Source organism: Plecotus auritus (genome assembly GCF_963455305.1).
Source record: "Plecotus auritus genome assembly, chromosome: 2".
Classification (NCBI taxonomy): domain Eukaryota; kingdom Metazoa; phylum Chordata; class Mammalia; order Chiroptera; family Vespertilionidae; genus Plecotus; species Plecotus auritus.
In genome coordinates, this window is record NC_137771.1 from 186,265,453 (window position 1) to 186,283,736 (window position 18,284).

Genomic DNA, 18,284 nt, shown 5'->3' on the forward strand with positions numbered 1-18,284 from the left:
ATAGTAATCAAGACAGTTTGCTATTGGTAAGGATAAATGAATAGAATATAACAAGAGTCCAGAAATAGACCCACATTTATATAGCCAATTAATTTTAAACAGAGGCACCAAAAAAATTAAATGGAGATATATATTTTCAACAATGAGAATAAACAAACAGATACCTTTATGGGGATTAGCTTCACATCATACACATGAATGAATTTGAGATGGATCACAGACAAACATAAAAGACTATAATGCTTTCAGGAAAAAAAAAAAAAAAGGACAATTTCTTCATGACCTTGGAATAGACAAAACACAAAAAGCACATAACAATAAAGGAGAAAAAATACTGACTACATAAAAAATAAAGTACTTCTGCTCCCCAAAGTTACCATGAAGAAAATACATAGGTAAGCCACAGACAAGGGAGAAATGCTAGCAAAAGACTTACATCTTTATATAAAGGATTCCAAACATTCTGTAATGATACAAGAAGTCTAAATAAAAAATGTCCAGAGACATGAATAAACATTTCAAAAGAAAAAGACAAATTTCAATAAGCATATGAAAAGGAGTTAAACATCATTTGTTATCATGCAATTTAAAATCATGGGATATAATGGAACATCTGGAATTCTCATAACTGTACATAAATGTACATAAAATGGCACATACAATCATTTTGGAAAACTTTATGACCAAATAATCGTATTAGTTATTTCATAATGAAATGAAAATATGTCCACAAAGCATGTTCATAACTATTTATAACCACCCCAATTCCAAATAATCCAAGTGTCCATAAACAAGAGAAAGGATAAATAGTAGGATGTTCATAAAATGAAACACCACTGAGTAGCAAAAACAAACTGGGGGTATATGTAACATGAATGAAGCATATTTTGAGCAATAGAGACACCCACAAAAGTGAACACCTTGTATAATTCCATTTTTTTAAAAAAAATTCAAGAACAGTTAAGACTTACCTATGGAAAGAGAACACAGAAATATGGTTGTCAAGGGCAGGAAGGGAGTAATACACTGAAATCAGCACAAGGGAACTTTCTGGGATGATGGAAAGGTTCTTTGCTGGGTTGGGGGAATGATTACACAGATGCATCGATTTGCCAAAAAAATGACAGAATATAATCCTAAAGTCTATGCACTTGGTTGTCTACAAATTTTACTTGAATACAAACCATTTTACCTCAAAAATCAGTATTAAAAAGCCTGATTTATCAGAGGGCTCTCTGCCACTCCCCAAAAGAGCTGTTTGGAGACAGGTGGATTTATCTCCATTTACAGTAACTTTGTCTTTTAAGTCAGTTAGCTCTTAAAAATGAAACTTGAATTGTTTTTAAATTCACTAAATTTTATGGTGAAATGCTGCTCATAAAATTTTTTGTCCTATATCTCTTATTCATTAAAAATACAATCCATCATATCTATATAATAAAAGCCCACGTGACCATCCCGGCAGAACGACCAGTTGCTATGATGCGCACTGACCACCAGGAGGCAGATGCACAACGCAGGAGCTGTCCCCCGGTGGTCAGTGCGTTCCCACAGGAGGAGCGCTGCTCGGCCAGGAGCCGGGCTCATGGCTGGCGAGTGCCACGGCAGTGGCAAGAGCCTCGCAGCACTAAGGAGCAGCGAGCAGGCAGGCGGTAAGGAGCGATGGGTCCCGGACTGTGAGAGGGATGTCCACCTGCTGTCCCCTGGGGGTCCCAGACTGTGAGAGGGCACAGGCTGGGGTCCCCCAGTGCACGCATATCATGCACCGGGCCTCTAGATGTATAATAAAAGCTGAAATTACCCTAAAGGTTGTCTAAACCCTCACCTCCTTTAAAGAAAAACAGAAGCTTAGATGAAGTGACTTGTCCAGGATCATATTCATTTCAGAAATAAAAATACGTTACATATATCATACATTGTCATCCTTTGCAAATACTAATACTTGGGCAAAGGTAACAGCTTACCTTTAAATGAAAGTTGGTTAAACAATTATGTGTGTTTTAACTGGCAACTGAGCAAGCATCAGGAATAACAACTGTCATTAGAAGGTTAGAATATTTTATATATAAATATGCACTATCAGTTATATTTCATTTTTCAATATGTATTTTTATTGATTTCAGAGAGGAAGAAAGAAACATTGATGAGAGAGAATCATTGATCGACTTCCTCCTACTGGGGATCAAGTCCACAACCCTGAGCATGTGCCCTTGATCGTAATCAAACCTGGGACCCTTCAGTCTGCAGTCCAACATTCTGAGCCAAACTGAGCCAAACTGACTAGGCTGTAATATTTTAAATATATTTTTTATTGATATTTTACAGAGAGGTAGGGAGAGGGATAGAAAGTTAGAAACATCGATGAGAGAGAAACATCGATCAGCTGCCTCCTGCACACCTCCTGCTGGGGATGTGCCCGCAACCAAGGTACGTGCCCTTGACTGGAATCGAACCTGGGACCCTTCAGTCCGCAGGCCGACGTTCTATCCACTGAGCCAAACCGGTTTTGGCAGGGCTGTTATATTTTAAAGAAAGCACGTATTTTCCATGGACCAAGGCATTTCCAAATTCTCCCTGGCTAGCTCTTCATGAAAGATGCACTTTCTAGTTCAAGAGTGTTGGTCTTTACAGCTGGTGCATTTCTATCAGGCCCCTTTTTCAGGAGCTGTACTGATCATCTATAAACCTGTGTAACCAAACAACTTTGAAAACTGCAGTTAGAGAAAAGCATAATGGTATTCTTGTACTATAATGCAGGGTAAATGTAGTAAAATGTAATTCAACACAAATTTGGCAGTGCTGGTTGTGATGAGCAAAGAGGCTTACCATACTTAAATGATGAAAAAACACTTAATTATATAGGAAAAATTTTATTAGATAAATATAATTTCATAAACTTTAAAAATCACTGAGATCTGTACAATAAGTAACTACATTTACTAAAAACGCAGAAAATTTTTATAGGCTTATATTAGACAGCCACAGTGTCTGAGGTCCAAAATTTTAAACTAAGTGTTGCTACAGTATTTACAGTTACTAATTCCTCATAAAAACCTAAGTCACCATTACTACAAACATATAATTAATTATGCTCTATTTTTGTAGGAATGTCATTCAAGTTATCTCACATAAATAGCACATTAATAATGTTTTATTTTTATGAAAATAGGTGAACGCATTTCAGGATAGAAATAAAAGTGTCTCTAAAAGGGGACCCAAAATTAATAAAACATGTTTCACATAACTCTTTGGTGTGTTACTTTTATCAATACCTATGTATATCATACACCAAATTGATCTTTACATAAAAAATACAAACATGAATGATTTTCCCTTTTCCCTCAGACCCCAATAACTTTTCAGACTAGCATACTTGAAAAACTTTGTGTAATTTAAATTTTTTACTACACTTGACTCCTGCCTATCAGATAAGAGTCTCAAGTTTATCACACAAGCCCAACAGCCCAATTTCACAATCTTACGTAACAGAAAACACCCTGGTGTAAGTAAAAGTATTTCTGACCAGGGTGATGTGCCTCTTTTATCTTCTAACCAGGACAGTGCCAGAGTTTGGGTCAGGTCTGGGAAGCCTTCGGATATAGTGGAAATTAAAACCCAAGGCGATGGTTTTTAAGAGAAATTCACCGTAAACTCTCCTTTTTCTTCATTCTCAACCTTGCAGCAACCCTGTAGTTCTACTAGCCAACACCCTACTCCCCTAGGGTGAACCTAATGCTTGCTAAAGCTTCAGCAGGGTGCTGAGTCATAAAACAGCTGACGGGCCATTTTGGAAACTGACTTGGTGCTTGCTACTATCTTCAGTGATACAGCCTTCAGGCAAACATGTGAGGAAAATAGATTTGAGACCAATAATTAACTAGTAATAACACATGTAGCATCTTACTCTGGTTTTGGCAGATAAGAGTAAGTTAATTAACATCGTATTTTCCAAAGAATTTTAAATAAATATGCAAAGGGGAAATTTTCTGAGATTCCTGGTTATGTAGTAATAGTTTTACAATATGAGTATTAGCAATAGAAAACTATTGGAAACTTACAACACTGATATTCTCTTAAACAAATAGAAGAAAACCCTTTTTCTTACAGTTAATAAGATAATCTTCCTTTAAGTGGAGTAGGTTTTGAACAACAGAGTAGGATAAGCATTATCAGTAGATGCATTTATTTTTTTTAAATATAAAGTTTTAAAATAACTTCAAATAGGAATGCAGGAAATTACATCGACCACGCCTTAACCTAAGCACCATACAGGTTAGCTGACTTGCCTTGCTGCAGTGGTTAGAGACTGCTTGATGGCTTTGTAGTCCTTCTCTAGTGTCAGCAGTCAGTCTAGTTGATGGCAAATAAACACTGCTAGGTAGATGTAATGCAGGCCCCATTGAATGTCATTTTGTTATAAGACATTCTAAGAAAAGCAAATTCCATAATATCCTCCATGAAATTACCCTACTGAATATTTTTAGCAGTATTTCCTATTATGGAATGTGAATTGGTAAGTGTAGTCAATGTACATTTTATTATCCCTTTAACGTATTTTCAGAATAACAAAATCGTCCTAAAGAGATTTTGGAATATCTAAGTTAAAGAAGGACTATTTATAAAAATTAATATTTAAGCTGAAATTCACAACACAATATTCTTGCATTATTGAAACAAAGGTTATATTAGCAAGAAAATAGTTTACCAGTGAACAAAGGTAAAGTCTTAATTCTTGACTATTCCCTATTAGCCCAATTCAAGAAGTCTTATATTCATGAAATGGGAAAGGGGTGGAAGGCTGCAAAATAAATCTATAAAAGAGAATTATATTGTCAACTGTATGGAAAACTTTAGCAAAACCTTATTTAACCATTTCCATATAGTTTAAAATGTATATGTACACAATCATTAAATATGCTTAGGGCTGGGTAATAGTTCTTAACCCATAAAATTTAGCGTTTTAGACTTTGTTCCACTTACATTCTATAGCCATACCTGAAAATATACCTTATAATGAAACCCTGGGCAGATTTCCCTTTGCTGTAGTAGTCTGCCGTAACTCAGATAACATACTAACCTAAAAATAATAGGATTCTTGTCTGAGATCCTTTACACTATAATCTAGCTTACTGAAAGGCAAGCCACAGAAAGAGGCTCTTTATTTTTTATTTAATTACTCCAACATTTTAATTTGCACAATTAAAAGTGTTTGCAATATTTAAATACTGTCCAAACTTGTTTTTTATTGATATAGTTGAACTTTACAACAGTGTCATAAAATATTATAAACAATTTTCAGATAGAGAAAAAAAGGCAAATTTAAATATATTATCTAGATTAAAGCATGCAAAAGATTAAATGAAAAACACATCAAATAATAATATGCTAATGATAGCTAATTTACTCACTTTATATTCTGCCATAAAAATATCAGTAAACATCAATTTGAAATTTGGTGAATGGACTTGATTCCCAATTTATGTATAAGATATGATACACACTTTGCATGTATATGGTTAACTTTACTGGTGTGTTACATAAATTAAGAGAAGTTTGGTATTGGTATATATTTACTACCCACGGTGCAGTAAATAATGGTTAGAAATGCATTCTCCTAATTTTCTCTATGAACTTAGAAAGCAGTAATGAATTCACAACATGGGTCACTAAGGGACCAAAATTTCTTACTATTCACATTTACTTTTCCCATGAAAAGCTTCAAATATAACTCTAATAAAAAAATAGAGTTTTCAAGGCAAACTTTTCAGCATAATTTACAGAAGCAGATTTAAATAGAAGACTCAACAAGTAAGCTAATACTCAAAAATACAATTAACTAGGAATTACTTTTTCAACCTTGATATTAAAATATGGTGGCCTCAGCAAGAGGCTGAAATGCCATTAGGAGTCCCACAAACACAAGGGACAACCCAAAGAGATAGAAAATGTCTATTCACAAATTTTAACACGTTCAGATTTAAATTAAAGGGGTTGAGAGTGGTCCATGTAAATCCTTTTTTGTTTGCCATTATAACTTTGGGTGGGTATGAACTACAGAGATTTCAGAAAGTAATTCTGCAGAGCTAGTGTGGCCATTACCAGGATGCCACACTGAGTTTTAGGAAAGGAGTTGAATGGCTCCCACAAAGTACTACTGCTCTTTTAACAAGTAGATGAGTCCATTGTGGAGAGAGTCAAGATGCTCCTGTCGTTGGTATAGAAGGGATCCGATGCACTCCATAATCTAAATAACAATAAGAGAAAAGTTTGCTCACCAGGACCTATGTTTTAATTGAGAAAAAAAATGTATTCTAAAACTTAGAACCAAAATGCAATTTGAATATTAAAATAATCACTGATTAATTTTTAAATGCTAAAAGGAAGTTCTTCATACTTGATGAGTTTAACAAACATTTCATTTATATTATACAAAAACTTGGGGAAAATAATGCTCTAATCATCATCTATCTATATATATAAAAGCCTAAGCGACCGGACAACTGGCTGGTCGCTATGATGTGCACTGACCACCAGGGGGCAGATGCTCAATGCAGGAGCTGCCCCCTGGTGGTCAGTGCACTCCCACAGCGGGTGCCAGATGCCGGGCTCACAGCTGGCCAGCGCAACTGTGGCGGCGCGAGCCTCTCCCACCTCTGTGGCAGTGCTACCGAGCGGCAGCAGTGGGGGCGGCAGGCACAGTGGGGCAAGGATGAGTGGGAGAGGCATGGCGCCCAGCACGGGCTCTTTCCTGCCCACCCACCGCTTCGCGCACTTCTACGTCCCCCAGGGGTCCTGGATTGTGAGAGGGTGCAGGCCAGGCTGAGGGACCCCACTGGTGCACAAATCCATGCACTGGGCCTCTAGTATAAAAATAATAGCCAAAATTTAGACATTCATTAGCATTAAAACATTTTCTATAGGTAGTAGAGTATAAGACTCTCTTAAGATCTTAATTTAAAAAATAAGTATGTTATTAAGAGTTATGCACTGAAAAGCAACTAGGCTGTATTTTGACATCACAGAAGCAAACAAATATCACACCAAAAACTTTGGAACAAAATATCAGTATGTTCTTAATTTATTTCTTTTCAGCTATAAATTCTATTCTAAAGATTTTAGCATAATTAGTTTGAATGTTGTGAATGATTTATTCAATAGGCATCAAAGACACCTCTAAGTCTAATGAAATTAGGGTTTTTATTTAATTAAGAACAAATGATCTTTTACCGGTCTGGAAAAGTCAACTACTGTCTGAATGATAAGGCCCATAAAGCAATCTTCTATATATATAAAAGCCTAATATGCAAAATGTCCCCTCGGGTGTTCGATGGACCAAAGTCGATTGCTCACTATGACGTGCGCTGACCACCAGGGGTGGCACAAAACAAAGGAAGGCCCCAGCTGGCAGTCAGGGAAGGGAGGTCCTGGCCAGCAGCCGGCAGCTGCTAGGGACCCTACCCATGCACGAATTTTGTGCACTGGGCCTCTAGTTCATTACATAATACTTTATGTGCAGCTGTATTAATTTAAGCTTAAGTAACTTAAGATAAAAAATAGCCGGCCATACTTAAAACAGCCTAACCTACTTTAAGGATTACCAAGTCAAAGCTGGCTTTTCTTAAAAGACTAAAAGAATTTAACAGTAAGTACATTTTATGTAATTTTCTAGGATTCCCACTTTCCTTAAACAAAGATGTTAGAGGAAGAGATTAACATTTAAAATGGCCCATATTCACTTTTATCACATATCTGCTGTTTGAAGACAGCGGTCACCACCAGTGGTCCGCGAGGTCCAAAGGTTGGCGACTGCCATTCTAAGAGACTCTGTATGTTCAAATTTAAGTCAATTAAGTGAGCAGTTATAATGAGTTTGGAACCTGGAAATTTTACAAAGTTGGCAAAGAGGAAGACAAACAACAAGCATACCAATGGTTTACAGAACTTACTAGTTTCCAGAAAACCTTAAACAGTATCTACCTTAGTTTAAGGAAAGGCTTGTTCACTACCCTATTTCTAGCACCTAGAACTGTACCTGGTACATAGTAGGCACTCAGTATTTGTAAAATATATGAATGAAACAGAACTATGAACATTTCTTAAAATAAGTATTCATGCAGGAAAAAGTATGCTCAGACATATATGATAAAACATAAGTATCAACACCCCAATTATATGGAGTCAAGTTCCCAAATTGCCAATGTTTTTAATATAAATTTTTCTTTTTTGCAACTATTGCTTACATAAAAATGTTATTAGATAAGGTTTCCTCCATTTATTTTTCTTTTCAAAGCACACATGTGCATTCATATGTCAAATATCATATTTGACAGAACATTAAATACCTGAATTACATATCAATTATTAACTCCTTTCTAATTAGAAAACAGTTTTGATTAGGATGAAGTAACTGTTGATAAAACACATACAGAAAATCATTTATTGCTTAAGTACAGCTCTTTAGGGTACAACATGACATAGCCTTTCATATAGCACCTTGATGCTAACTTTTAAAAAAAAAATATTTTATTGATTTTTTACAGAGAGGAAGGGAGAGGGATAGAGAGTTAGAAACATCGATGAGAGAGAAACATCGATCAGCTGCCTCCTGCACACCCCCTACTGGGGAAGTGCCCACAACCAAGGTACATGCCCTTGACTGGAATCGAACCTGGGACCTTTCAGTCCACAGGCCGACGCTCTATCCACTGAGCCAAACCGGTCAGGGCTGATGCTACCTTTGAAAACAAGCTTGAAAAATGGCAAATTCTTTTGACAATCAATTAATAAAATGTAATTAGAATTTTTATGCCTGGATAGTAAAAGGTTAATCAGCAGAGAAATCTGTCCTATAAAAGCACTAGTTATATTTCTGAAGCGATGCCCTTTTATGTTTAACATGTTAATGGAATAGGCCAAGGGCTTCTACATCTCGTAACAGTACAGGCCTTGCCCTACTGTTTAAATTAGACATAAAATAGAAATGTAGAATAAAGGCTGCTTCAAAATCAAAACAGAAATGCCAAAAATATTTCACTAATACAATTACATGTAAAAAACAGGAATAAAACTCTATGTATCAAAGTAACTTTCAATGTTCAAATATAATCTTAATGGAATTGTGGCAATTTTCTATAGCCCTTTGAAAACACCAACTGGTTTTACATAGTATATGATTTTTACCACTAGAAAAAAAAAATGAACAGATCTCAAAACACTTTTTAGATTATTAAAGAACAAAAAGGAGATAATTAAAGTAGCATCTGATAATTATAACCTTAGATGTTGGACAAAATTAGAAAGATATTTATAGTCTGTCAGATAAGATATTAATTACTGTTAAAGATTTTATTAAGAAAATAAAAAAATAAAGTCCTACAAAAAAAAAGAATATGATACAATTCTAAGTGAAAAAAAGGATAGATGATAATAGCCAGCTTTAAGAGAACAGGCTGAAATAAATCTCATAATGCCTGGGGCAGGCTCAACAGGGAAAATGCAGTTGAAAAATGACTATGTAAAAATAATGGAGACATATTACCTAAACAATTAATATCAAGAAAGTGGGAGCATATATAACGCAGAAAAATATTTTTGGCTCATTGAAAATCAATTCTAGTTTTTTGTAACAGTGAAGATGTATCCTGTCATTAATGAGAACTTCCTGTTGAAGTAGAAAATTTTAAAATTCTGTGACTTTCTACAGTATTCTTTAAAATATATATATACACATATATATTTATTGTTGACGGTATTATAGATATCTATAGTATTCTTTTATTCTAACTCCCACCTTAGTTCTATGCAATGAAGCTGTCTTAGTAAGTAAAATAATACACATTCAGTCCTTTTGGAACTTCCTTTGGGAAACTTTTTGGCCTGGTACATGACAACGCTGCTTTCTCATAATGCATTTTACAATACAATTGTGTAAGTCATAACATGTAAATCCCAATAAATTTAACTGCTCATAATAATTCTTTTATGTGGAATAAAATTATTAGAAATGATATCACAGCATTATGAGAATATTTTTGATTATATGTTATGATAAATAAGTGGGACTGAAATGACAGACATATTAACATGAAAAAGCTATTTACAAATGCAACTGTACCATAAAGACGTGGCTACAATTAAAGGCAAAGTGGGAACTACCAAGTTCACCAGTAAAAGTTACCTGAATTTTATCATAGATGAATATCATACTCATCATTTTTAAAACATAAAAGCTAACCAAATACTAAAAATTCCTTTATCAACAGGTAAGAGTTGTGCCTCCTCCACTCTTGATTCTCTATTCTTGTACTTTCTTAAAAAAAAAAAAAGTGTTTATTGATTTCAGAGAAAGGAAGGGAAAAGGGGAGAGAGACAGGAACATCAATGATGAAGGAGAATCATTGATCCACTGCCTCCTGCCTGCCCCACACTGGGGCTCAAGCCCAAAACCCAGGCGTGTGTCCTGACTGGGAATGGAACCAGTGACCTCCTGCTTCATGGGTTGATGCTCAACCACTGAGCCATACCAGCTGGCTTTTTCCCCCCTTCTTGCTATACTTTCCAACCTTTTCCAAGCCATGGCACATATAGAAAGTGATACTATTCACATGGTGCACTATGGACAATGGAAATCACCATTTATCCCTGCTCATCTGTAACCCTTCATGCACACCAGTGCATTGCTGCTTTGATTTTAAGAATATCATCGACCTAAAGAACACCAAAGTGTGAAAAGTTATTGCTACTCCTTAATATCCCCTAAATAATAATATCCCCTAAATAATAATATCCCCTAAATAATATGTCTCTTGGGGAAATATATGAAGAAATGAATACATTTCACTTTCAAATAAATTTAAGTGGAATTTACCAAAAAACTGCATTGTTTGTTGTGACCCACAAAAGCAAGCACTGATAAATCTTTTAAGAAATAGATTTGGGCCTGGCTGGCATTGCTCAGTGATTGAGCATCAACCCATGAATCAGGGGTTGTAGGTTTAATCCTCATTGGGGGGTGTGCAGGAGGCAGCCAATCAATGATTCTTTCTCATTATCGGTGTTTCTCTCTCTCTCACCCTCTCCCTTCCTCTCTGAAATCAATAAAAAATATAAAAAAAAGAAATAGATTTTAGAGACAAAAATGCAAAGATTCTAATAAACCATAATTTAAAGAGCCTGTTCTAGCTTAACAACTTTTAATTAGACCATAAATACCAAGTAAAAACTTAAAAATCACAACTGATTATAAACCTTATTACAGAGATAAAAAGGAGTAGGAAAACAGCAATACAGTCTTGTGTGCTTATAAATACCTCAAAGTCTCAAATGACTGACTAGAAAATACAGACCAAGAATAAGAAAAGCAAAATCTTTTGATTTTACTATTATATGCAGATTATTTTGTACTGGTAAATACAAAAACCAACCAAACAAAAATATATAGGAAATAAAACATTAGCATAGTAAAAGGTTATAAAAACCAAATATGAATACCATATACACACTCCTATTTACCACATTTTAGAAAGATTATGAAGCAAAATTTTTTGTTCATTAGATGAAGTCTCTTCAAAGGTGCTTTTTCTTCCTTTGTTAGTGAAAGAACCCCTTACCCAAAGCCATAAAGTGAAATCTATCATCAAAGAGTGCTAATAAATAGCACACTTCCTGCTTCAGTTGGTAAAACCAGCTGCTGATTTATTAGGTATCTAGGGATGCATGTTCATCTGTTCCAGTTTACAGGACACTCATCTGCAGCAAAGGCTACTTAGAGAAATTTCACACCTGCTGACATGGGTCGGACTACATCTTCCTATTACTCGTTCCAGCATTCTTCCAACAGATGCGCACGCTGTTTCTCCTTCTGAGAAACAGCACATGGAGTCCAAGCACTTGATACTTGAATTTGTTTCAGTAAGCTGGAGAAGATGCAGCAGAAAAAAATTAGTTATTTTTTCAAAAAACATTAAAAATTACAAGCACTTTAAAACTAAAAGTAATGTATATAAACATGTTTTCTACAATATGAAAATGTATGGTATGAAAGGCTTAATTTAAGAGTAATCATACAAAAATATTTAAATTTGAGGTTAAGTAAAATAATTATACAAAAACAATGAACATTATTTAAATATGCAAAGATTTTGGATTTTAATGTCAATATTTTATTATGGTCAAAGTTACATCAACTACTCAGAAGCATAATGAATTGGAATTCTTGAGGTTTTTGTTTAGGTGAAATGCTCCTGTAATTTCAACTAAAATGTCTAGCAATCAAGAAAAATGGAGTGTGAACTATTTTGAAGCCTGGGAAATAATAACCAGGCAGGATCGAATCCCAACCTTCAACAACTATAATAATTATAACAACAAAAATAGTAGCAAATACTTTATGCAATGTTACTATATGCCAGGTTCTAAGCACTTACATATATTTACTTCATAATTATCCTTGAAAAAAGTACATAATTTACCTTAAACTGCTGAGCAACTCGTAAGTGCCAACCATACCCTTAATCAGCTCATCTTACTTTTTAAAAAAATTAACTGATGGTACATGTATTAAAATCAATTAAACAAGTGACTAAACAGTACTATTAAAATGTAAAAATAAATTAATTCTTGAAAGTATGCAAGATTTATATTGATTCAGGCATAAATAAACCCAGCAAGATAACTTTAAGCCACATTACTAATAATTTTAATCCTGTTAAATGAGGAAAAAATGGTATGGCACATAGTTAATGAATCCAAAACCTGGTTTTGATAGTCAAGAATACTGCTAAGTTTCTCACGGTTTGTCATTTTAAATAAACTTATTTTCATTTACTTTCCTTTACATATGTAACATATTGCATAACAAACCTTTCAAAAGCATAAAAGAAGAACAACAAGAAAAATAGATTCATTTGAGGGTTGCGATTCACAAAGGTTGGGAATCACCAAGTGTTGAGAGCAGGCATGACAATGGGGGACATTGTGGAGACACTCACAATGGACAGAAGATGGACAGGGTGGAATGTAAATAACCTGGCATTGAGAATGAACCTAATCAACTGGTGAAGTCCTGCAAAATCCCTGCACAGAGTAATTCTACCTAATACCAAGCAGTGCAAGTCAACACAGTTCCTGATTGGGCATTGCCCGATTTCACCAATCAATGTCCTAGGATCTGGTAAGCACTGAGAAATAACCAAATTTTCCTTTTTCCTTTACAATACCCTTGGTTTAGGCTGTTCATAGTATTGTTTCTTAAAATGTGAGATGTTTACAGACATTTAACAAAAAAAAGTTCTGTGGCTAATTTAGTTTAGGAAACACCATTCAATAAAAGTCTGAGTAAAGGATTGTGAGTCAGTGTGCATGGTCAGTCTCCAAGGGGAGAGTGAGCAATTCTGAAACTCTTTTTTCTTCTTCTTCCAATAACAGACCCTAAGCCCCAAGGGAACATTAATCAACATCAGGAGGAATGATAATATTCAGATGAATAGTTTAGGAAATGCTGGTTTAGGTAACAAGATTTCATCAGTTTCCTCCTTGGGTCCCTAGACTCCAGTTCCACCATCTCAAAATCACCCTCTGTAGAAAGCGGGAGTCCATAGCTCCCCCATAATGCTCAAAGGAGAAAGTACAACACCTTAGGGAGACCCCTAAGGCCCTATATAAACTGATCTGAGGCTGCCTTTCCTGCTTAACTTACCAATGTTCCTGTAGTCTCCACACTGTCAGCCAGGCAGTGTTCCTTGCCTGGGGTTACGTGCCAGGGCCTGCCACCAATCAGGGCCAGAAGGCTGACCCCGACACCAAGTTCAGTTTAAATACCATCATCTCCATGAAATCTCCCTGACCTCTCCAACTATCAGGTAATCTCTTTCTGGATTCTATTCCACTGCCTGTTGACATCACTTAAATGACACAAACAATTAAATTCAATTTATATTTATTAAGCAAGGAGCTGTGCTTAATAAAGGATAATTAGAGAAGTCAGGAACAAATAATGGAACGCTTATTATGTGTGTGCCACCTCTTATGTAAGATGCTTCTCATGGATTATCGAAGAATTATAACCACCTTTTGGGATAGGCACCATATTCATAAGCATTTTATAGATGAGGAAACAGAGAGGTTAAGAACTTGTTCAAGGTCATCCAGCTAGGGCTGGAGTCTTGGTTTCTTTGATTCCAGAGCCCAAACTTCTTTATTATGACATTCTACTGCCTTCTTATAATTATGGCATGAGGCAGACCACAAATATCAAAAGAGAGAAGGGAAAGCTCACACCCAGCTGTTGTTGGTAATGGTGGGAGGGCATGGAAGATATGGTGAAAAAGATGGCATCTGAAATACACCTTGATGACTGAAAGGGATTTCAATAGCTGGAGATGGCGGAGAGAGAGCACTCCAGGCTAAGTGAAGAAAATGAGTAATTGTGTGTGGGCAGAAAAATATGATGTGTATTCAGTACGTTTAGCCTCAGCATAGAGAGAGTAGTCGTTACTTCTGCCCCCTTGCAAAAAGACCAGTGCAACTCAATGCACGATCCACAAATCAGTATTATCCAAAAATAATTGCTGACTCATGAGGATATAGGTGTCTCTGGACTCTGAGAATAAAAGATTAGAAAATTTTAAGGTACTCTGACATAATACTTTTATAACTGTTGAATCTAAAAATAATTTTAAAATTGGGGCGTATTTTATATATCTTTTAAATTTCATTTCCTAGTAATTAATTTTTATTGTATTTAAAAAAAGTATTGGTCTGTGATGGACTGGAAATTAAAAACAACAAAACAAAACAAGCAAACAACTAAATTGTCGTGCACCACATTTACCTAGGAAGCACTGAACTAGACCAGAAACTAGAGAGATCAAGGAGTTTAACAACTGTGCTTTACCTATAGAGCTAGTGCTCAATCAACTGATGGGAATTCACTGAAAATGACATCTGTAAAGTCAGCAGCTAGATGGACAGAACACTAGGTAATGGTCTTGCTTTGCATTCATCCCCTTTCACTTTAAAATCTAAGGGCAGATATTAATATATGAGCAACCCAACAGAGTAAACATCTTGAAATGTCTAAAATAATATAAAGAAACTAGGAGCCCAGCACGCTATTCGAAATCGCGCGGCACCGCCCACCCTCGAGCTGCCGGTCCGGCCCTGCCTCCCTCTCTGGCCCTTGAAGCAGCCACAGCCGCTGCTGATCAGGGCCTCCCCCAGCGCAGGCATGCGGAGGCCCCTGCTGCCCCGCCCCTGATGCTACGTGCGCAACCTCCTCCTGTCCGGTCGACCCGTTATGGTGTCTTGGCTAATTAGCATATTTCCCTAATTTTTTATATATATATAGATGACTTCCTCGGATCACCTTTTGAACGAAGAAAAATGTTTCTTTTTTTTTTTCCTAAAAAGAAAAAAAAAACAGCTGCTTTGAAAATGCTGAATGCTAGTTGTGTTTTTGTATCCTAGCTAATAAAAGAATAATATGCAAATTGACCATCACTCCAACACACAAGATGGCCGCCCCCATGTGGACATAAGATGGCCGGCAGGGGAGGGCAGTTGTGGGCGATCAGGCCAACAGGGGAGGGCAGTTGGGAGGGACCAGGCCTGCAGGGGAGGACAGTTGGGAGGGACCCAGGCCTGCAGGGGAGGGTAGTTGGGGGGGACCAGGCCTGCAGGGGAGGGCATTTAGGGGTGACCAGGCTGGCAGGGGAGGGCAGTTAGAGGCAATGGGGCCGGCTGGGAAGCAGTTAGGCGTCGATCAGGCTGGCAGGGGAGTGGTTAGGGGGTGATCAGGCTGGCAGGCAGAAGTGGTTAGGGGCAATCAGGCAGGCAGGCAGGCAAGCAGTTGGGAGCTAGCAGTCCTGGATTGTGAGAGGGATGTCCGACTGCCCGTTTAGGCCCGATCCTAGTGGGATCGGGCCTAAACGGGCAGTCGGACATCCCTCAAGGGGTCCCAGATTGGAGAGGGTGCAGGCTGGGCTGAGGGACACACACACTCTCCCCCACCGTGCATGAATTTTGTGCACCGGGCCTCTAGTAGATCTATAAAATAACACTATGTTGTTGTCCAGCAAACCTTCAAGCTCTATCACTTTCCCATACAGATCTTTGATCTCATATTTAGGAACTGGGAGCCCGGCCAGAGTACATGTTGCCACAGTTGCCAGTATAACTGGGGGTGGAAATGGGGTGTAGCATTTAGAGAGGAAATCAATACTTTTTTTTTTTTTTTTTTTTACTAATTGTAAATACTAAAAAAGAAAAGCATAGTAATGGAAGTGAGATCTTACCTGGTGGCACAAAGAAGAAACTTTTAATTTATGAGAAATTTTGATTAATTTGTACGACACACTCCACCACTTTCTTCCCGGGAACGTCATTTAGAGCTTGAAGGGCTCCCAAGCAAAACAACTACGGAGATTCAACATGACTATGTATGGCTAATAACAATTTTCATGTTTACAGAACTTGCCTTTTGAAATAAATTTTGGCTCACGGCTCTATTTCCATTATTTTTATATCAGTGATGGTAAACATTTAGAAGTTTCTCCCATTAGAAGCTTCTACAAAATATCTTCCCTAAATCTCCTAAAAGTTAAAAAATTTTCATACATTTCTAAATATTTTAATCACTTTATTACATATTACCTATCAAATCAAGTAATGTTTTTAAGTTTAGATGATAATTACCAAGCTATTAGCCGTATTTGTTCTTTTATCCTTAAAATTGTTTTATATACTTGATATTCAAAATGAGTGCCCTTCATAGCCTTAAAGGAGATATTTGGAAAGGAGCCTTACACTATAATTATGAAAGGAGAAAAAGTTTGTGTTTAAGAAAACGTTTTTCCTTTAAAGGTAAAATCAAAAGTCATAAAATATTACTGACTCCAAATTTGGTTAAGAATAATAACATCCCTAAAACAAGTAATAGCTTCATCTCATTATTAAGAACTAGAGGCCTGGTGCATGAAAATTCGTGCACTGGAGGGGGGTCCCTCAGCCCGGCCTGTCCCCTCTCACAGTCTGGGAGCCCTCAGCGGCGGGAGGCGACCTGGCAATCAGGGGAAGGCAACGCCCCATCACACCTTTGCTGCTGCCACTACCGGCAGCTCAAGCCTCGGCCAGCCCTGGTTACCTGAGCCTCGGGTGGCCCGTGGCGGCTGGGCAGCTGCCATCTGAGGCTTGCCTGCACCTTGGGCCAGCCCTGGGCAGCTGGGTAGCTGCCATTGGTGGCTTGCCTGCGCCTCAGGTGTTGGCTGAGCAGTCACCATCTGAGGCTTGCCTGCACCTCAGGCCAGCCCTGGGCGTCTGGGCAGCCGCCATCCGAGGCTTGCCCAATCCTCGGGCGTCGGCTGGGCAGCCGCCATCTGAGGCTTGCCTGCACCTCGGGCTGGCCCTGGGCGACTGGGGGGCTGAGGGGACTGGGTGCCACCATCTTTGAGGGTGTGGCAATTAGCATATTCCTTCCTTATTGGCTGTGGGCGCTGCCATCTTTGTGAGGGCATGACGGTCAATTAGCATATTCCCTCTTTATTAGATAGGATTGCAACAGGCAGCCATTTGATGAAGGCAGTTAGATAACTGCTCTGTCTTACTCAAGGCCTATTTCTCCAAAACATGCCTCAAGCTTACAGTCACTCCTCTAAACTTCCTTCTTTCCTTCTCTCCAAGTAAAATGAACAATTTGGAAAGACAGTTATAAATATAGATAGACTACCTCCACACTGTCTTTGAGGGATCTCCTAAGAGGAGGAGATTTCTGTATGTGTTGCCTAAATCTACGAAAATATGCGTATAATAATTCTACTTTAAGGTAAGCTTATTTTAATAATTTTGCTTATTCCTAGTTTCAAAAAGATGGACTCCTTTATTTTAATAATGTGGTTACATAAATAACAATTTATAACACAGAATTTGTAGTTTAGGTGAAGAAAAGTATCAGTATCTATGAAAAATGGTAAGATTCCCACTTTTGATGGAGGGGGTAAAGCAGAATAGCACTAATTAATGCACCAAGTCATGGCAGAGCTGATATTAAGAATTCAGTTTTCTAAGTATCAATCATTTTACAGCATGTCATAGGAAAAGTGAATGGTAGAAATACTGTCAATACTAATTATTTTCCTTCATTTTAACCTCCAGATGAAAAAGGTGTTCAGTAAGTCAGCACACACTTGAAAATAATACTAGTTTTATAAAGTGTCAGTCATATTTATCAGGCATGCATCTAGTTCCTGCCACAGGTGGCAGCCTTATTAATATTCGTTTTTTAGTCATTA

The 18,284-nt window shown here is 37.1% G+C and overlaps 1 protein-coding gene across 5 annotated transcripts in view; it reads right to left on the reverse strand.

The window, feature by feature from the left end:
• Positions 1-2,854: 2,854 nt before the first annotated feature.
• Positions 2,855-18,284, reverse strand: part of ATP11B (ATPase phospholipid transporting 11B (putative)) — a 122,242-nt gene continuing 106,812 nt past the window's right edge. For 4 of the 5 annotated variants that reach the window (XM_080656160.1, XM_080656161.1, XM_080656158.1 and 1 more), the window contains 2 exons: positions 11,782-11,915; positions 2,855-6,244 (listed from right to left, as the gene is read on the reverse strand). In XM_080656160.1, the coding sequence (XP_080512286.1) occupies positions 6,163-6,244; positions 11,782-11,915 (216 nt within the window). In that variant the 3' untranslated portion in view covers positions 2,855-6,162. The remainder of the gene's footprint in view (positions 6,245-11,781; positions 11,916-18,284) is intronic. The other variant, XR_013959932.1, reaches the window with a different exon arrangement.